The sequence below is a fragment of the Oncorhynchus mykiss genome, chromosome 8 (genome assembly GCF_057628025.1).
Source record: "Oncorhynchus mykiss isolate SJ-2025 chromosome 8, ASM5762802v1, whole genome shotgun sequence".
Lineage (NCBI taxonomy): Eukaryota > Metazoa > Chordata > Actinopteri > Salmoniformes > Salmonidae > Oncorhynchus > Oncorhynchus mykiss.
This window is the reverse complement of record NC_143029.1, coordinates 36,530,315-36,552,421: the sequence shown is the minus strand read 5'-3', so window position 1 is coordinate 36,552,421 and position 22,107 is coordinate 36,530,315. Positions and strand designations below refer to the sequence as shown.

At 43.1% G+C, this 22,107-nt stretch overlaps 1 protein-coding gene across 5 annotated transcripts in view; it reads right to left on the bottom strand.

The window, feature by feature from the left end:
• Nucleotides 1-350: 350 nt before the first annotated feature.
• Nucleotides 351-22,107, bottom strand: part of LOC110529869 (serine/threonine-protein kinase PAK 5) — a 113,353-nt gene continuing 91,596 nt past the window's right edge. For all 5 annotated transcript variants that reach the window (XM_021612500.3, XM_090243355.1, XM_036985402.2 and 2 more), the window contains 8 exons: nucleotides 14,196-14,402; nucleotides 13,893-14,034; nucleotides 13,557-13,711; nucleotides 10,103-10,236; nucleotides 7,707-7,833; nucleotides 5,453-5,578; nucleotides 2,321-2,455; nucleotides 351-2,200 (listed from right to left, as the gene is read on the bottom strand). In XM_021612500.3, coding sequence (XP_021468175.1) covers nucleotides 2,045-2,200; nucleotides 2,321-2,455; nucleotides 5,453-5,578; nucleotides 7,707-7,833; nucleotides 10,103-10,236; nucleotides 13,557-13,711; nucleotides 13,893-14,034; nucleotides 14,196-14,402 — 1,182 coding nt within the window. In that variant the 3' untranslated portion in view covers nucleotides 351-2,044. The remainder of the gene's footprint in view (nucleotides 2,201-2,320; nucleotides 2,456-5,452; nucleotides 5,579-7,706; nucleotides 7,834-10,102; nucleotides 10,237-13,556; nucleotides 13,712-13,892; nucleotides 14,035-14,195; nucleotides 14,403-22,107) is intronic.

Sequence of the window (22,107 nt, the reverse complement as noted above, 5' to 3'; positions counted from 1 at the left end):
TGACGTTCAGAACCACAGGACAGTGGTCAGCGGTGGTCTCAAGTGCAGATGCAACGTCACTGGCCACTGGAAACCTAAACAGGAAGCAATAAGCCCGCAGTCGACTCCTACACCAACATCCATATTTCAGTTCAAACATACTTTTAGAATTGTGAATTATAGGGATTAAATGTGCACTTATTTGAAATGAATTGAACTATTCTTGATTCTTTGACCTATACATCAACATGCAAGAATGTGTATTTTGTATTCATTTGCTCTGTAAATATCTGATGGTGGGTTTAAAGGCCCTCGGATTGACCCTGGGTTTGTACAGATGAGAGTGTGGAAAAACACATGCTACACTTGTCAATGTTTTAATGGGCTTTTTTAATTGAAACCAGCTTCACTGATAACAAACATGCAATATCACTGTACAAGCAACACCACGGATAGTAGTACTCATTCAAGTCCCGAAACCAGCTCTCACACACACACACAAACACACACACACGTTCATATTTACATCTCACAGTGAATGATGTGTTAAAAACAAAATGGGGTTACACTTTCCAATTAGAACTGAGAATCAGATCGCGGCACAGTTGTTTGTGTGTGTGTGAGAGAGAGAGAGAGAGAGAGAGAGAGAGAGAGAGAGAGAGAGAGAGAGAGAGAGAGAGAGAGATAAGGAACAGATGACAGCCAGGATGTGTGAGAGTAGAAAAACAGACCTTTTACCACTGTGTGTATCAGACTGAGAAGCTCAGATATTGCTATAGGAGTCTTGGATGAGTGTCCATTGAATTTATAGGAGTGTCATGATGGGTAAAGAATAAATGTCTCTTTTACAAATAAACTGATATCTTCTCTTATCTTTCCACTCAAACAGTGCTACGTGGGATTTGTAAAAAATGACATTTTTTTTATAAAGATGAATAAATGATGGTGATGATGGATATGCTTGGGGTATTGCTTGTATGATATAACCAACATCACTGTTTGTCTGGCTGTTGATATTTATAAACGTAAAACAAAAAGAAAGGCCACACTACCAAAAAATAAACCTTTCAATTCAAAAAAATAAATAAATACTTTAAAACAGCATACAAAATTCTGGCCTTTACCCTTTTTCCACACTCAATGGAGGTTCTGTCCACAAATGTGGGATAATAAATATATTCATGTTCATTTTTGTAACAGTTAGGGGTTAAATTCTTAATGAAAAAATGGATTATTATTATAAACAGTAGGAAAGATCTTCGCAGAAACTCTGATTTCTATGTAATACTGCCCATATCACAATGGTCACGACACAATAAAATACTGCAAATTATCAAAACTGTACAGAAAAACTTACATATTTCTCTAAAATACATTTTCACTGTTAGTGTGAGAAAAGAGAAGTGAAGAGAGCGATGTTTTTATTCCACCAATAGGCGAACAGCCTGTCTTCTAGCCAGACTAAGACACACCCACACCGCCCCCGCTCAGACATCACCAAATACTCGTCAACACCAAATGCTGCTTCCTGATTGCTCTGAGATCTAATGCTCATGTCTGGGGGCGGTGGGCGTGTCTCATAGGTCCCTCAACACGGCTGCCAGCCAGGCAGGGTCAGCTGATCACTGGACACCGTCTACGCTCTAGTCGATGGCTACTACAGTACAACTCTACAGGACTCACAGACAGCCTAGTAAGAGAGGAAACTGCACTGGGACGACCCACCCTACTGGTCTAGCAGCCTAGTGAAGCCAAAGAGTACGAACCAAGAGGCTCGCATTTGTTAGCATTTGGCGCCCGTATAAGCAATAAGCCTGCCACAGAAGACTGAAGAAGAGACTCCTACAGTACAGTCCCCTATGCTCCAGTGTTGAACTTTATATAGTATTTTTCAAAATAGAAGATATCATGTTTCTCTTTAATCTTTTCTTTGTAAATAATTCCTCTAGCTAAACTACTGCTCGGTTACAGGTGTGAGTGTTTGTTTTAGTGGCGTAGTCTCTCAGGTCATGTGGGTGTTTGTTTGGCAGGGTGTGTGGCGCCGCCCTGGTGGCGGGAGGTCAGGTCAGCGGTGGCGGTAGTGCCTCATTAGGGGGACAATGCAAGATGGTGGGCCCGAGAGCTTGAGGAAGGGGTGCTGGAGCAGCTCCTGGGCTGTGGCTCGCTGAGACGGCTCTCTAACTAACATCAGATCGAGGAAGGCCCTCATAACCGATGATACCTGAAGGAGAGAAAAATAACACGTTACTATTTATTTGATTTAGGGGAATAACTGACATCAATAAACATTTCTGTAAATGTGCCAATTAAAATGCTAATGAAAAAAATGAACCCTGCTGACCTTGTGTGACTCCTTTAGCCGTGGGGGCAGGTTGTCTCGTATCCTCCTCATGGCCTGTAGAGGGGGTTCGTTAAAGTACGGGGGTTCCCCATCTATCATCTCTATCACCATGATGCCCAACGACCAGATATCCACCTAGCAGGCAGTGTGAACGGTGTTATTGTTTTTTTTCACAGCTCAATTTCTACAACATTATGCAACGGGAGGGCCTAATCCTGAATCATGATTGGTCTATTCCACAATATACTATGACGTTAAAATGCCCATTTACTCTGTGCCATATGTCTGCGCAATCCACTGTCTCATCAGCCAAGCAAGGCCCGTTTTAAACATGATCTCCACCATAAACAGCATCTAGACATTATCTCGCATTTCTTTAAGATGAACATTTCATTTTCCACAGAGGAGATTTGTAGAAACCTTGCTGTCTGTCTCTCCGACATTTGCAACATTGTTTCGATGTTAAAAATGAGTTCTCCAGCTGTCCCATAGTAATGAACGTGTCGGGGTTGGGACGAGGCAGACAGGCAGGCAGCATTTCTCAGCCAGTCGAAATTATGAATCAGCTGGCATCATTTATATGGATATTGTCAAAGAAATGTCAATTGAAAAAAAATATCAAACGAAACGAAGTGCAGCTAGTTTGCAGTCTTTACAGCTTCAGTTGGAAGTGATCGTCTTAGCTGTGCTGTTGGCTAGCTCCTCTGAACAACAGCGCCCTGACGAGAGAGCACAGTTTCTATGCCAGGCTATATGCAAATAACTGTCATTTGGAAAACAGCTTAAACAAATGCAAATGCTACTGTTGTTATTCTTTTTGACCTTTGCTGTAACTATAAGTTAGCCGTAGTTGGCTAGCTAGCAAGCAAGGGATAAGAACGTTCCCAGCCAGTATGGCAATGGAACAATTAGAATGAACGACTGTGTACAGAACAAAAAGACTGAACGACTGGGTCGCGCTTTAAGCAACCGAACCCATAGAACAAATGACCAGCCGGCTTGGGTAGGAACCCCAGATTTGTGTGGGGAACAATATCTTGTGGAAGGATGAAATAGTATGAATAAATTCAGCAAAATCATTTAAAAAAATGAAAATATGTCAACCATTATTTTAATATGTTGGTAACCCAGTGCATTAGGAAAGTATTCATTTTGTTACATTAAAGCCTTATTCTAAAATGTATTAAATACACATTTTCCCTCGTCAATCGACACACAATACTCCAATGTCAAAGCAAAAAAACTGTTTTATACATTTAAAAAAAAATTAAAAATCTAAATTACATAAGTAAATGACCCTCTGCTATGAGACTCGAAAATTGAGCTCAGGTACATCCTGCTTCCATTGATCATCCTTTCTGCAACTTGATTGGAGTCCACCTGTAGTAAATCCATTGGTTGGACATGATTTGGAAAGGCACACACCTGTCTATATAATGTCCCACAGTTGACAGAGCGAAAACCAAGCCATGCGGTTGAAGGAATTGTCCTGGCCAAAAACCCGAAGGGACAAAGGTGTCCAAGAACCCGATGGTCACTCTGACAGAGCTCTAGAGTTCCTCTATTGAGATGGGAGAACCTTCCAGAAGGACAACCATCTCTGCAGCACTCCACCAATCAGGCCTTTACCGTAGAGTGGCCAGATGGAAGCCACTCCTCAGTAAAATTCAGATGACAGCCCGCTTAGAGTTTGCCAAAAGGCACCTAAGGGACTCTCCGACCATGAGAAACAAGATTCTCTGGTCTGATGAAACCAAGACTGGACTCTTTGGCCTGAATGCCAAGCGTCACGTCTGGAGGAAAGTATGGCGGAGGAAGCATCATGCTGTGGGGATGTTTTTCAGCAGCAGGGACTGGGAGACTACTCAGGACCTCAGACTGGTTGCGAAGGTTCATGTTCAAACAGGACAACGACCCTAAGCACACATCCAAGACAACGCAGAAGTGGCTTCTGGACAAGTCTCTGAATGTCCTTGAGTGGCCCAGCCAGAGCCTAGATTGAAACCCGATGGAACATCTCTGGAGAGACCTGAGCTTGAGAGGATCTGCAGAGAAGAATGGGAGAAACTCCTCATATACAAGTGTGCCAAGCTTATAGCGTCATACCCAAGAAGACTCAAGGCTGTAATTGCTGCCAAAGGTGCTTCAACAAAGTACTGATTAAATGGTCTGAATACTTATGTAAATGGAAACTGCTTCGCCCAAAACACCAAGGCTTTCCAGAGGGTGGTGCGGTCTACCTGCCCTCCTGGACACCTACAGCACCCAATGTCAAAGGAAGGCCAGAAAGATCAAGGACAACAACCACCCAAGCCACTGCCTGTTAACCAGGCTACCACCCAGAAGGTGAGGTCAGTACCGGTGCATCAAAGCTGGGACCGAGAGGCTGAAAAACAGCTTCTATCTCAAGGCCATCAGACTGACACGGAGAGGCTGCTGCCTACATACAGACTTGAAATCATTGGCCACTTTAATAAATGGATCACTAGTCACTTTAATAATGTCACTTTAATAATGTTTACATATCTTGCATTACTCATCTCATATGTATATACTGTGTTTTATACCATCTATTGCATCTTGCCTTTGCCGCTTGGTCATTCCTCATCCATATATTTATATGTACATATTCTTATTCCATCCCTTTACTTAGATTTGTGTGTATTACGTAGTTCTTGTGGAATTGTTAGATTACTTGTTAGATATTACTGAACTGTCAGAACTAGAAGCACAAGCATTTCGCTACACTCACAATAACATCTTCTAACCATGTGACCAATCAAATTTCATTTGATAGATTTGATTTTAAATGTAATATTTTGATTTGATAGATTTGATTTTAAATGTAATATTTCAGTTTTTTAAAATGTTTTATACATTTGCAAACATTTCTATAAACCCATTTTTGCTTTGTCATTATGGGGTATTGTGTGTAGACTGATGAGGACAAAAAAACGATTTCATCCATTTTAGAATAAGGCTATAACGTAACAGCATGTGGAAAAAAGTCAAGGGGTCTGAGTACTTTTAGTCTCAGGCCTGACAACACCCGTGCCAATACTTCCTCCAAACACCGGCTTCACTCACTGATTCAGACATTTGAATGTGTTCTTTGGCAACGTGTGTTCTTACCTCTGTGCCGTAGGGTAACCGTGAGATGACCTCCGGTGCCATCCAGTAGGGCGTGCCCACCAGAGACTTCCTCTTGGGCACCTCTTTGGACACTTGGGCGCAGAAGCCAAAGTCTGACAGCTTGATCTGTGGGAACAAAACATTTGGTTGATCATCTCAATGTGTTGTCGATGGGAATTTTCGGAGCACTTTTGTACAAGGGGAAACTCCCATATAAAATCCCATATAAAATTCAATTTTTTTTACCAGTGTACATTATGGATGTGTCTTGCCTTTTTCTGAAAATATATTTAAAGGACAGTATGAATATTGCACAATTTTCTTTCAATCGAAACCCTCTGTGTTTTTACCATTAAATGGAACATTGACCTCTTGGGATGAAGAGGTTTTCATATAAGCCACTCTAATCCTGCTTCTATTATCCCTTAATTAGCCATCCATCACATTCCAGCAGCTCGTTAAGAGGCATTAGGCTGGCTTTAATTAATAAGGACTGGGTGCTAATTGATTATGATCTCCTCTCCTCTCTCTCAAGTCCTGCAGTCAGAGGCACTTGAGGAGTTCGTACTGCATCACTGGCAACAGCACAGAGGTAGGTTATTGTGTGTGTGTAGGGCAGAGTTTAGCAACATTACATTGTAAGTAACATTGTATCATTTGGCGTCATGTGAGAAACTGGGTGTAAGGGTCAGTGGAGTGTATTCATGGATGCCAAGAGAAGACAGACCCCCCCCCCCCCCCCCCCCCAAAAAAAAAAAAATATATATAAAAAAAATAAAACAACCTCTTTCATCTCTCTGTGTTTCATAATTTTCCTTCAATTCGCAAGAGGCTGAATGTACCTCACCAGAAAAGGCATCTGTGCAAGCAAAACAGCTCCCCTCTGTCTCGGTGTGTGTAGGCTCTCTGATGCTGTCTGATCAAAAAGAGTATGACATTGTTGCCGCCCATAGCATTGAATGCAAGGGAAAGCCAGCGAGCATGTAGCCTCCCTTGATGAAATATAAATAAAATAGTAACCAATCAGCGTTGAGCTAAACTAAGTGAGCTCTAATGTGAATGGTCCTGGCGCACCAAAAGAAGTGTAAATCACATCGCATCGAGAGCATACATTACTGACAGAAAATCCTGCATCTCGTTGTGATGTTGTCCTCCGGTGGCCAGCTAGCTAAAATTGTCCCTTTACTAAATTAGCCATGGGATAGAGATAGGAATTTGGACTTGTGGTTTTACTTAATTCTCCATACTAGCCAATGATTATAATGACGATTCTGATCCAACCATAAATTCATACATTGTGCCCATGGCCTGAGAGGATGGACGTTCATTATGTACTGTAGCTAGATGTAGAAGGCTAATATTAACTAGCTTAACGTTGCCCATTTAAGGAAGTTAGGCTAGTGAGCATGTTTTTAAGCCAGGTAGCCTAGGACAACAAAATATGTAAGTGTGTACTGTATGACAGAGTAATAGACAGTTTCTCAACATGAAATAGGAGGATGGCATTGGCGTTTCTCTACAAGTGGTGTGAGTCAACGTGTTTTTTCTACATGCAAGCGCGCACAGATATCAGAACCATGGACAGTCACATCATATTTAGCTTACGATGATTGGACTGCATTTTTTTTTGGTATCTTTTCGTTGTCTCTGTATTAGGCTAAACATAGGTGATTAGATGATGTTGAAGTAGAAATGGTGCTGGAATAGTGGAGGCAGCTCCTGTTTTCTTAGCATCTTGCGGTAACTCTCTGTGGTTCTAAATCATTAGTTGTTTAGTAGTCCGAAAATGTCGGATACATGAACTTGTTTGACCATGATGTAAGTCATTTAACTGTTTGTTACACGCAATGTGCTTTGTGGACGTCACCGGACAGAGGTTGCTCTCCGGTTTTGTGAAGAAACAACAGGTGTGGAAGAATATATTCTGCCACTGTGTCTTCTTATTGTCTCGGCCTTTAGGCCCTATATACATATCACGGTTGCAAGGCATATGAACTAACATGTTATAGAGCAAACAGCGCAATTATCACAACACTCTTGGCTTCCCCAGTGATTTTACCCACGCACCGCTACTGGTCAAGGTTACTATGAGAAACCCATGTTTCTAACCACAATACAGGTTTTAGCTGTGACCCAACAGGTACTGGGCACAACCCATCAGTCAAGCCAACATCTGGAAAACACTGTAGAGTCCCACAGTGTTACAAGTTAGTTTTGTACATTATTTATGAGTCCAGAATCCACGTTGTCTTACCCGTCCATCGCTGGTGAGGAGGATAGAATCACTCTTGATGTCTCTGTGGATGACTCCCTGCGTGTGGAGGTACGACAGAGCCCTCAACACAGACACACACACGGTGGCTATCTGCTCCTCGTTCATCCTGAAACACACACACACACACACGGGTCAAGATAGGATACCCTATAGCATATGCGTTCTTTCACAAGGACCACGTGAATGTAAAAAATATATATATTTACCAGGAAGATGAGAACATCGTAGGAACATGAAATTCGTGGCGATAACCATGTAATGTGCACTAAGCTTAACAGTCGTGTGTGTGGTCCCATATGGGCTCGGGGTAAACAGTACGTCTGACTGATTCCACAGAACTCCACAGAACATTAACATGAAGCCCCAGCTGGCGAGAACCTCCCCCATCATCGCACACACACACACACACACACACACACACACACACACACACACACACACACACACACACACAAAGATCTGGTACTGGTACTCCATTCTTGTGTATTTTATTCCTCTTGTGTTACAATTTGCATTAGAATATATTTTTATGAACTCTGCATCGTTGGGAAGGGCTAATAAGTCACGGTAAAGTCTACATCCGTTGTATTTGGCTCGTGACAAACACACAAACACAGCTCTCATCTGCAGCCCCTCCAGCACTCTCCTCCCTGTACCGTCTCACTCCACAGGAATCCATTGTCTTAGCAAGGAACAACTCGCATCACACACACGCGCGCGCGCGCACACACATCCTCTAGACTTCCCTCCCATCGTAGATTGTGCCAGGTTTTGTTGTCACAGATGTATGCATTGAGAATTGCAAAACAATCTAGCAAATGGGAGGTTGATGTGTAGACAAAGGAGATTCAATGCTTCACACACATACACCTGCACACATACACCCACACAGATACACCCACACACATACTTACACAAAAACGCGTCCACAAACACAGACGCCCGCACAAAACAAATCATTGCCGAGATAGTACATTATTTCAAACAGAGAATGAAAAAGAAAGTGTATTGTTTAATGAGGCTGTCAAAGTTGCCAAGGGCATCGCATGCAGATGCGCGCACACACACCACACACACCACACACACACACAGTAGCTCCATTAGCTGATTATATGTAAGGTACAGTACAGCCACGACACATACTAGTGAGGATAATTGAACTTTGTTGCTAATTGAAATGGCTGAGGAACAGGAACACGACACAGATATAGGCTATTCTGGCATTGGTACATTGTGTGTGTTGGCAGATACCCAGGGAGAGAAGTGTGGGGGGGGGAGAGAGAGAGAGAGAGAGAGAGAGAGAGAGAGAGAGAGAGAGAGAGAGAGAGAGAGAGAGAGAGAGAGAGAGAAAGAGAACGTGAGAGAGTGAGTGAGCAAGCAAGAGAGAGAATGGTAGAGACAGAGAATAGATATAGAATCAGAGAAAGAGAGATAATGATGGAGAGAGAGAATTGGGGGGGGGGGGGAGTACTCACCTGCAGTGGAACTGTTTGTGTGCGTGTTCTCCTATTCAGCTCTACACAGTGAGCAGTCATTTTACGCAACAAAAGAGTCGACTGAAATAGATTTGTATAATTCACCTGGCCTAACAGATGTGAATTCTATGACTGAAACGTGTTGCTGACAGTCATTTGACGGCTATTAACAGTGTTAATGACACAAATACACGTGCATCCTTGAACTAAGTGCAATAAACGATAAGGTATATGGTTGTTATTACACATTAACTATAATGTCTAACTGCTAATCCCCCTCTGGTTAAAAAATCTATCAGGATTTGTTTGTGTTAGTAGGTACAAGTATACTGAATATCTTCCTATTATCAACACAATTCCTACAGCTGTGATTATCCAAACAGCTGTGTCGGAGAAAGGGACGAGACAGGGAGGTGAACGAGGGATTCACATCTCCTCACACAACTAATGAAGACTCTTCTCTCCATCTCACGACTTCACGCTGACAGGGACGCCACTGCGTCCTCACGCAACCGTGTTATTAGCGCCCGACACGGCGGCACACAACACCGACACGCACACTGACACACGCCAGGCAAATTACTGTAATTAAAAGACCAAGGACACAATGGGTGTTAATCTAAACGACGAGGCGTTGAGAGGTTTAGGAGAAGACACTGAAACAACAGAGGAAAGAAAGATCTAGAAGTTTGAGTATAATAACTAAAACTCCTGGAACCAGGTCCATTTGGGGTTATTGAGGAATTCTGCTTTGCTGTTTCAGTTCCTGAGAGCGGGACAACAATCCAAATCCTCTTTGTTCAGACACAGGGAATTGAAGTGTCATGTTAGCGCCACAAGCTAATGCTTAGGTAGCCATTAGGAGAGAGGTGAATGGACTAGTGGCAGATGATTGGTTACCTCGTGTGAGTGACAATGTCCGTCAGGGCCCCGCCCTCCAGGAACTCCATAACGACCCAGAGCTCGTCTCCAACCAGGTAGCTGTTGTACATGTCAACCACGTTCTCATGGTGATAGTCCCTCATGATCACCACCTAGAAACAAACAAATCAACAAACACAGGTTACATGACAGATAGACAGTTGAAGTCGGAAGTTTACGCACACCGTAGCCAAATACATTTGAACTCAGTTTTTCACAATTCCTGACATTTAATCCAAGTACAAATGTCCTGTCTTGGTTCAGTTAGGATCACCACTCTATTTTAAGAATGTGAAATGTCAGAATAATAGTAGAGAGAATGATTTATTTCAGCTTTTATTTCATTCATCACATTCCCTGTGGGTCAGACGTTTATATACACTCAATTAGTATTTGGTAGCATTGCCTTTAAATTGTTTAACTTGGGTCAAAAGTGTCGGGTAGCCTTCCACGAGCTTCCCACAATAAGTTGGGTGAATTTTGGCCCATTCCTACTGACAGAGCTGGTGTAACTGAGTAAGGTTTGTAGGCCTCCTTGCCCGCACATGCTTTTTCAGTTCTGCTCACAAATGTTCTATAGGATTGAGGTCAGGGCTTTGTGATGGCCACTCCAATACCTTGACTTTGTTGTCCTTAAGCCATTTTGACACAACTTCGGCAGTATACTTGGAGTCATTGTTCATTTGGAAGACCCATTTGCGACCAACCTTTAATGTTGCTTCAATATTTTCACATAATGTTTCTTCCTCATGATGCCATCTATTTTGTGAAGTGAACCAGTCCCTCCTGCAGCAAAGCGCCCCCACAACATGATGCTGCCTCCCTCGTGCTTCACGGTTGGGATGGTGTTCTTCGGCGTGCAAGCATCTCCCTGTTTTTCCTCCAAACATAACGATGGTCATTATGGCCAAACAGTTATATTTTTGTTTCATCAACCAGAGGACATTTCTCCAAAAGGTACAATCTTCCTCCCCATGTGCAGTTGCAAACCGTAGTCTGGATTTTTTATGTCGGTTTTGAGGAGTGGCTTCTTCCTTGCTGAGCGGCCTTTCAGGTTATGTCGATATAGGACTCATTTTACTGTGGATATAGGTACTTTGGTACCTGTTTCCTCCAGCATCTTCACATGGTCCTTTGCTGTTGTTCTGGGATTGATTTGCACTTTTCGCACCAAAGTACGTTCATCTCTAGGAGACAGAACGCGTCTCCTTCCTGAGCGGTATGACGGCTGCATGGTCCCATGGTGTTTATACTTGCATACTATTGTTTGTACAGATGAATGTGGTACCTTCAGACATTTGGAAATTGCTCCCAAGCATGAACAAGACTTGTGGAGGTCTACAATTATTTTTCTGAGGATTTATTTTCATTTTTCTATGATGTCAAGCAAAGAGGCACTGAGTTTGAAGGTAGGCCTTGAAATACATCCACAGGTACACCTCCAATTGACTCAAATGATGTCAATTAGCCTATCAGAGGCTTCTAAAGCCATGACAGCCATGACAGGAATTTTCCAAGATGTTTAAAGACAGTCAACTTAGTGTATGTAAACTTCTGACCCACTGGATTTGTGATACAGTGAATTATAAGTGAAATAATCTGTCTGTAAACAATTGTTGGAAAAATGACTTGCGTCATGCACAAAGTAGATGTCCTAACCGACTTGCTAGAACTATAGTTTGTTAACAAGAAGTTTGTGGAGTGGTTGAAGAAACAAGTTTTAATGACTCCAACCTGAGTGTATGTAAACTGCTGACTTCAACTGTATCAGCAGTGTGACAAAGTTGTCCTTGCTGTGCACCATAGGTTTAAAATCAGAAGCACTGGTTCCTTCCAAAAATGTCTGATATGTATTTAAGAACACAGGTAAAACGTGGATGCTAAAAGTAGAAAGAAATCCAAAATCTATGAAACAGACAGCATGGCTTCCTTACTTGTGGCATTCCCACACACCAGTGTGCTCTACACAGCCTATATAGTACCTACCTGAATCCCAAACCATCAAGAACAAGTGTGGACAAACCATTCAAAATGTCCGCCACCAACCCTTACAGAATAGGTTGTGATTGGCAGATGTCTTTACTGTGGAGATATGAATCGTGCAATGAAACTGGGCCCGGATAGAACAGGGAAACATACAACATTGGAATACTAAAACAGTTTGAAGGATTATAAGTTTCCAGTGAAGATGTCATCCTCAAGTAGACAGGAATTCTAGTTTGAATCGCATTGCAAATGGTCCACCATTTGACCTCGGACCAGCTCTGATAAGCTTTTAGTTTCACAATGGTGTCGATTGCCTGCCTATTGTCCTAGAAATAAACTAACGCTGCTAAACTAGCTAGCTAACTCAACCACACTTTGCCTGCTTCAACTTCAGCTTTACCTAGATATCGATGAATTGGTAACTGGCTAATTATGAAGCTTGAAAGCAAATGATGTAGGCTACAGTGCCCTCCAAGTATTGAACACAGATCAGTTGTTCTTTTGCAGTAGGCTCTTCCAAAAACGTGGACTTTGAATGAATGAATGAGGTTAGTACATAATGCCTTGTTATTTTGGGGTACTTGTAAGCATATTTTTTTACATTCTAGTCCTATCCAGATTTAGGTTGAATCTAAAATGTCAATGGCTACATTACATGCTGGAATTCATTAAAAGATAAGAATAGCAGGTATCAATAATCCTCTGTATCACAAATGAAATGAATGTATTTGTAATCTTTTTTTGCTAATTTGGTTGTTGCTATGGAAGCTTAATGAAAAGGGATTAGATTGGGGTGTTAATAGGATAACATTAAGCTTCAATATAGCACGCCCACACACACACACGCACGCACGCACGCACACGCACACACACACACACACACACACACACACACACACACACACACACACACACACACACACACACACACACGTATCAATATTAATCATTGATGTGGGTGCGAAGATATGCAAGGACAAGATACTTGATGTCTCTTGTTAACATACTGTAAGTCATGCCACCCACTTATTCCAAACAGAAATCCCTCCATGACATAAATACTGTGGCTGACTACTGAGTAACAGCTCTACTGTCTTGCTATATAGCAGGCAGGAATGATACTGTAGGGTAGAGATAAAAGGCTTGGCTCACCTCGTTCCAGATCCAAAATAATGTTAGCTTGTTGCCTTGGCAACATCTAAATCAGGTTCACTAACATAATGCTCTGATCAAAACATCTGAGGGACAGAAAATACTCGTACGTGAGGAAGCCTAATCTGAGAGACTAAATAATAATAATAATAATAATTTCACAATTTTGACTGTTGAAATTAGAGGCCTGCGCTTTCTTACCTAAAACTTTGAGTCTATTAAAAGAAAAATAACTCAGTACCAAAATCACTTGGTATCTACTGGGACTAACAACCCCTGACCCCTAACCCCTCACCTCATTGAAGAGCAGTTCTCTCCTCTGCTGTTTCCTCAAGTCCATCTTCTTGACGGCCACCTGCTTGCCACTATGCTTCTCGCTGGCGATGCACACGATGCCCGTCGAGCCCTCGCCAATCTTTATGAAACTCTCCAGGTACTCCCTGGGATCACCTGGGGTCAGAGACAGACAGATTTTCAATGTCTGCTACTCACAGCAAGATACTTTATTTACGAAGCGTCTGCACATTATCGACAAACTAGCAAAATAACTTCTCTGCCTAGAAACGGTATATTTCAATTCCTGTGATGTGGGATGTACTTGTGCTTCTTTCTTAGGCTCCTCTCTATTTACCTGGGTTGACGACGAGCTGCAAGGCAGCCCTGAACTGTTCGTGGGAGACCCTGGAGGGCTGGGCATCTGAACTGGAGCCCCAGGATGGAGGGGGGTAGGCCCCCGGGGGGATGTAAGGGGATGATGGCTGGGAGTATGCCCCCTGGAGGAGAGAACCGGTTAATACCTCCACTGCGTTGTCGGTGGTGATCTTAGCAGTGACACACCTGCTTCTCTGAGAGTCATACGTAAATGTAGGTCAAAATCTTTTTTGATCGTTCAAAGAGATACGCATGCAGTCATGCTTGCACACAGTAGACCCACCTGTGGAGTGTATGGCGGGCTGGGCTGTGAGGGTGGGTGGTGGTAGGGGGAGGGTTTGTAGTGGTGGAACACAGGGGGGTACTGCAGTCCGGGGGGGTAGCCAGAGGGCTTGCTGTGGCTTTGAGGTAGTTTGAGGGGCCCGCGCGGGTATGTGTCAGACCCTGGGACCTGGGGACTCCCGTCCCAAGACGACTGGTCGTAATCACCCTGCGAGAGACAGAAGACAGAAAGAGACAGTGTTAAAAACACAGCTAATCCCCTGAAAACCTAAGCCATTTAAGATAGATGAACTCATATTAAAATAACAAGCTAATAGAACGATAGCCGACTCAAAAGTGTGATCTTATATAAGTGCAAACCCCATTTACGCTGGGCCGCATAGGAAAGACAACACATAGGAAAGACAACCTCACCAAACAACAGAGACTCTGCTTACTTGCATTATGAATATAAAACTGTCAGAGATATTTCTCTTCCTCCTCAGTTTCGGTTCATTTTGAAATACCAGCTGCTGTCCCTGTGACCTGAGTAGGTACATTACCCCTGGACAGGTGTAACGGAGGGCGTTTAGTCGAAGGGACAGGGGCTATACTTTATCATTAATATCCCCCACACAGACCCAAACAATGTTCCTCCATTACCCCATCCATCATACAGATGCTTTTAGGCCAGGGAACCCCCAGATCTGGGGCAACGCTCCACATCGTTTCCCTCCTTAGTCTCGTTTACAGTACCTGTTAGATTATATTCCTATAGTAGACTGTATTGGGGGGGGGGGGGGGGGGGGGGGGTGGACTATGTTACTCAGTGTGGTTGCAGGGTTGTGCTCCAGCCACACAGTAACAATCAAGACTTTGAGTAGAAGACTCAGGTTTGAAGCTGCTCAGTTCGAGCAAATCCTGATTGTCCATCTTTGCTCTATTCTGCCTCTCTCGCTCTCTCTCTCGCTCATTCCCTCTCTTTCCCTCTCTCTCTCTCTCTCTCTCAAATTCAAATTCAGATTGATTTATTGGCATGAAATACAATTTGTAGATATTGCCATTGCCAAAGCAGTATAGTGGTACAGCATTTCAGTAAATAAAGTACAATGCAATGAGGATATGGAAATAATAATAATAGTACATATAATAATGTGTACACTACTGCGGTTCTGTTGTGTAATCTTCGGTCGAATACATTTAATGAAAGAAAGGCTAATAAATAAACAACAAAATGTACATGGATGATGGCTACACTATGTATTACTTGTAAGTTATATACAATGTAAATACTGTACTTCAGGGAATTAATGGTCATGGGATGTTCCTCAGACTATGGCAATCATATACATATCTGGCAGTAATATTAGTGGTTTCTCCCTCACCCAGAATAATCCCCAGCTTTATGTCATTAGTAAATGCACATAAATTGGCAATTGATTGAGATATTTTCTTGAACATATATTCTCTTATTTGGGAGTATTTCTCACAGTAGAGGAAAAACTGCATCTCTCTCTCTCTCTCTCTCTCTCTCTCTCTCTCTCTCTCTCTCTCTCTCTCTCTCTCTCTCTCTCTCTCTCTCTCTCTCTCTCTCTCTCTCTCTGTGTGTGCTGGGGTGGCTTAAAGCTGTTTCTCAATGTCCTAGGTGGGTGGTGATGAGTCATAAATCTAGCTTGGAGAGAGGTGACAAAGGGACACTTCTCTCCCTGACACTAAACATTATGCATTGTGAGTGGGACCTTGCATTCTGCCTTCTGCATGAGAGGAATCACAAACAGAAAGCAAGAGTATGGTGTGCGCGTGTGTGTTTGTGTGTGAATCAGTCACTGAGTCCCCCTCCCTTCTCCTTGTTCCTGCCCTTCAGTTTTACTCTACCAGGTAGTACATCTAGAGGTGTTTTATGGCATCACGACTCACCAGTAACTCTGTATAAATGTGAGGTGCCGTGAACTGGTTATACAAGGTATTTACAGTGTTATTACCTAAGAATACAGCAGAGCCAAACATGTATGACTTGAATTCAAAATACGATTCAAAAGGTAACATTGTATGATTCTGATTATAATATAGGTTCACTCTTAATATTATGTTGCACAAATACCTTTATTAATATATTTTTTTTACGTATTTATATTTAGACTTATTTTGAAGCCTTATTTAATCCAAATTTTGTTATTTTATTAGGTACATTATCAGCGAAGAACTCCAAATACTGTGTTTGCCTAAATTGATTTTTAAAAGTACACTAAATTATAGCTGTGAACTGCACCTGGTCATACAGGATAGTACAGGGCTGAGATATATAATGTCTAGGCTAATAATCCATCTGGTGAAGACTAGCTGCCTCCAGTACTGAGGAGATGATGCTCTGACTTCCGGAGTTAATGACATTACCTCCCAGAACACACACTCCCCCCAAACATACACTCTGAAAGGACACACACACCCCTTGAACACACACTCCCCTAAACACACACTCTAACCGGACATGAATAGCCTCATAATAAAAACCCGATGACAAGAAAGAGGCAGGGCAGGAGGAGGAAATCTCTCTCTCTCTCTCTCTCTCTCTCTCTCTCTCTCTCTCACACACACAAACACACACACTCCTCCACCTACACACACACAGAGAGTAAGAGGAGGGTTGGGTTGATGTGTGGGGATGGTGGTATAATTACGTGGCGTGGACTTGTTTAATCAATCACTGTGAAGCGGCGGTGCTCCTCGCGGCCCGCAGGAGGGACGGGGCTACTCTCCAGACCCCCTATCGTTGGCGGGCCCCGGCGGCTGGCTGTCAGCCAAGGGTCTCCTGATCCATGTTGGTTAAACGCGCATCAATCTGAATTTGGCAGGGTAATCAACAACCCAACTGAACTGTGAAATTGAATTCCGCGCTGGAACATCGTTGGGCCGTTTTTATGCGAAGGCTGCAGAAAGGAGAAAGTGCCGCAACATCAATTTGTCACGAGAGCTGCTGCCGAGGCAGTGGAGGAGTAGCTGCGTGTGTGTGTGTGTGTGTGTGTGTGTGTGTGTGTGTGTGTGTGTGTGTGTGTGTGTGTGTGTGTGTGTGTGTGTGTGTGTGTGTGTGTGTGTGTGTGTCTGTGTGCGTGTCTGTGTGCGTGTCTGTGTGCGTGTCTGTGTGTTGTGAGCCCGTGCTGTCTACTGTTATAACCCCACTGGCTCACAACAAAAAGGGGGATTTTGTTCAATGACTGAATTGAAAGAGAAAGAGAGAGAGAGAGGAGAGGGAGAGAGAGGAGAAGTGGGTTCATTACAAGGTCCATGAGGCAGGAAGAATGGTGCTTCTTAAGCTGCCAGATCACTTACAACACGCTTTTGTTTTTTGTTCTTTTTTTTCTACCGATGTTAGGAATCTCCGACACGCGTCACGACACATATCTTGCGACTGTTTTTTTCTCCCAATACCTCTATGATCTCCTACATCTTTTTCAGATGGAACTCAATAGCGTGTCACGTAGTGAATTTGGTTTCAACGGTAGACCTCATAGGCCTTTCTCAAGGCGTATAAAGTATAGTCAGCTGCAGTAGATTCCTGTCTTGCTCCAATCACAAGCATTTGTAACAACAACAAAAAAGAACTCTCACCACAAAAAACACTATTTCTGTTTCTACCTCTGTGTGTATTGTGGATGTTTACTAAGGCATTGGAGGTGAAGTGGCTTTCATCAGGGCACCCTAGGGTTAATATCAGCAGATGCATTACTACTGCAACACCAGATGTCCAGTACAGTACTACAGCGGACAGCCTCCTCTCCTCAGCTCATACGGAGCACAAATGTTCGTACAGTTTCAGTACGTATTGAGTGTACAAAGTATTAGGAACACCTGCTACTTCCATGACACAGACTGACCAGGTGAATCCAGGTGAAAGATATGATCCCTTATTGATGTTACTTGTTAAATCCACTTAAATCCGTGTAGATGAAGGGGAGGAGACGGGTTAAAGAAGGATTTTGAAGCCTTGAGACAATTGAGACATGGATTGCGCATGGGTGCCATTCAGAGGGTGAGTGGGCAAGACAAAAGATATAAGTGTCTTTGAACAGGGTATGGTTGTAGGTGCCAGGTGCACTGGTTTAGGCCAAGAACTGCAACACTGCTGGGTTTCCCCCGCTCGACAGCTTCCTGTGTGTATTAAGAATGGTCCACCACCCAAAGGACACCCAGTCAACTTGACACAACTGTGGGAAGCATTGGAGTCAACATGGGCCAGCATCCCTGTGGAACGCTTTCGACACCTTGTAGAGTTTGAGGCTGTTCTGAGGGCAAACGGGGATACAACTCAATAGGAAGGCGTTCCTAATGTTTTGTACACTCAGTGTCTATCAGTGTAACACATTTTGTTCTTGCCCTCTGTTTGTTTGTGTTCTGAATATCGTACTTGGTTCGGCAAAGAAAACAGATCAGGACAAAACGATCAGGCAGAGAGTCGGTGACTGAGGGAGATGGGGACGGGACGTTCCACGGCTCATTCCTCTACACAGTTCAATGAAAGGTCACTGTTTCAGCGCGGGGAGGAAAGCTTGCTATTCGCCTTCCGATTATCACACAGGCGTTTGTCCGAGCAGAGGCAACAAATGACACACGATCTGCTCATGCACAACTTCCCAAACCCATGATGTCCTTCAACCCTGCTCCCGGAGAATGATGGTGTGCACACTTTTGTTTTAGCCCAGCACTAACACACCTGGTTTATTAACAAATCATCAAGCCTTGTTGTTGTTGTTGTCGCTAAAATAGTGGTGTTAGTCCTGGTTTGATCAGAAACCCTGCATTCACATGCTACTGCAGCTCTACAGGACCAGGACTAGCAGGGGGGAAGAACACTGCAGTAGATGGTTGATTATTATGGCATCTCCATGAGGTCTAGGCCTGCAAGTCACCTTTCCAGCTCTCTGTGTGCCGCTCCACGGGCGCCTAACTGTAGCTGATATAGGGGACTGCAATTGCAGAGTGGTATTTATTTGCTTGGGCCTCGTACACTTCACACACTAACTGTCATTCTGCCCCTGAACAAGGCAGTTAACCCACTGTTCCTAGGCCGTCGTTGAAAATATGAATTTCTTCTTAACTGACTTGCCTGGTTAAATAAAGGTATAATAAAATATAAATAAAAAATGATCTCTAGATGTTCTCAGAAGTGTGTCTTCTCCTCTAGAAAACAAAAGCAATCAGTGAAACCTTCTGTTTTCCCAGTTACTTTGAAAGAGACTACGCTCCCGATTATATTTCCACTCCACGCAGCTCTTCTCTAATCTATAGAAATGTGTCCGTCCGCAGTATATCTGCAGTTGCAGGTTAAAGAGTAAGGAGTGATGGCACAAGATGGTCTTAACGCTCAAATAGAAGACTTCTCTCTCGCCCCTCTCCCCCGGCCCCTCTCCCCCGGCCCCTCTCTCCTTCATGTCCTTCTCTCTCAGTCCCCCCCCCCCTCCCCCCCCCCCCCCCCCGCCATCCCTCTCTCTCAGATGAACTGTGGTATTGGACTGACGCCAGTTTATCTCGTCTTCCTCCTCTCGTCCAAATGTCTCGTCTTCCCTCCCCCTCTCCCACCCCCGTTTGGACTGTGTTATCGGCTTGACGACGGCCCAGTGTTGTGGCGTTCATTGATTCTAGCGCGGCTTCTGTAAAGGCAATTCTGTGTCTGTGGCAGAGCCTTCCTCCGCTGGGGAACAGTAGATTAACTACTGACACTAGATCCATCACACAGAGGTGAGGAGGAGAGGAGAGGAGAGAGGGAGGAGAAATGGGGAGGAAGGAAAGGAGAGGATAGGGGTAGATGAGAAGAGGGGGGCGAGAAGAGGGAAGGGAGAAATAAAGAGGGGGAGACGAGGGGAGGGGAGAGGAGGAGAGGAAAGTAGATTGGGTAGAAGAGAGGAGCGAGGGAAGAGGAGAAAGGAGAGATGCAACTGGGGAGATAACACTGCATCATCTCTTTAAACCGGGAAGGGGTGGATACATGGGAGGCTAATGCATCTGTGTAATGTTCTCTGCAGTGGTTTCAATGGGTTTGTCAGAAAGGGCTGTCATTCCAGTGTCGTGGAAAAAGGCTACTATAGCTCAGCGTATGCACATTCAACATTTGCACCTTCGAGTTTATTAGGTACTTCAGAGAGAAATGCTGCCTAGCTCTTACAGGGCCTTCGGAAAGTATTCAGACCCCTTGACGTTTTCGACATTTTGTTACGCTGCAGCCTTATTTTAAAATTGATTGAATAAAAAACAATCCTCAGCAATCTACACAAAATACCACATAGTGACAAATTGAAAACAGGTTTTTAGAAATGTTTGCAAAATGTATTACACTTAAAAACAGGAATACCTTATTTACATACAGTTGAAGTCGGAAGTTTACATACACTGAGGTTGGAGTCATTAAACTCGTTTTTCAACCACTCAACAAATTTCTTGTTAACAAACTATAGTTTTGGCAAGTCGGTTAGGACATCTACTTTGTGCATATGACACAAGTCATTTTCCCAACAATTTTTTACAGACAGATTATTTCACTTAAAATTCACTGTATCACAATTCCAGTGGGTCAAGAGTTTACATACACTAAGTTGACTGTGCCTTTAAACAGCTTGGAAAATTCCAGAAAACAATGTCATGGCTTTAGAAGCTTCTGATAGGCTAATTGACATCATTTGAGTCCTACCTTCAAATTCAGTGCCTCTTTGCTTGACATCATGGGAAAATCAAAAGAAATCAGCCAAGACCTCAGAAAAAAATTGTAGACCTCCACAAGTTTGGTTCATCCTTGGGAGCAATTTCCAAATGCCTGAAGGTACCACGTTCATCTGTACAAACAATAGTGCGCAAGTATAAACACCATGGTACCGTCATACCGCTCAGGAAGGAGACGCGTTCTGTCTCCAAAGATGAACGTACTTTTGTGCGAAATGTGCAAATCAATCCCAGAACAACAGCAAAGGACTTTGTGAAGATGCTGGAGGAAACAGGTACAAAAGTATCTATATCCACAGTAAAACGAGTCCTATATCGACATAACCTGAAAGGCTGCTCAGCAAGGAAGAACTCACTGGCTCCAAAACCGCCATAAAAAAGCCAGACTACAGTTTGCCACTGCAAATGGGGACAAAGATCGTACTTTTGGGAGAAATGTCCTTTGGTCTGATGAAAAAAAAATAGAACTGTTTGGTCATAATAACCATCGTTATGTTTTGAGGAAAAACGGGGAGACTTGCAAGAACACCATCACAACCGTGAAGCACGGGGGTGGCAGCATCATGTTGTGGGGGTGATTTGATGCAGGAGGGACTGGTGCACTTCACAAAATAGATGGCATCACGAGGGAGGAAAATGATATGGATATATTGAAGCAACATCTCAAGACATCAGTTAGGAAGTTAAAGCTTGGTTGCAAATGGGTCTTCCAAATGGACAATGACCCAAGCATACTTCCAAAGTTGTGTCAAAATGGCTTAAGGACAACAAAGTCAAGGTATTGGAGTACCAAAAGATTTCTGCAGATTTGAAGGTCCCCAAGAACACAGAAGAAGTTTGGAACCACCAAGACTCTTCCTTGAAGCTGCCAAAGGTGTATGTAACGTATGTAAATGTGATATATCTGTTTTTTTATTTTTAATAAATTAATACAAAATCATAAAAACCTGTTTTGCTTTGTCACTATCGGGTTTTGTGTGTAGAGATTGATGAGGGAAAAAAACAAATGTAATCCATTTTAGAATAAGGCTGTAACCTAACAAAATGTGCATGAAGTCAACGGATCTGAATACTTTACGAAGTATCACCTGATTCAAATTATTATCAAAACTGGACTATTTGGAAAAGCATCTTGAAAATAGTAGAAAATAATATACTGCTAACATACTGGATGTGTCTTTCCTTGGCAATAACATTTCCCGACTCAGATTACAGAGTAAATAAAC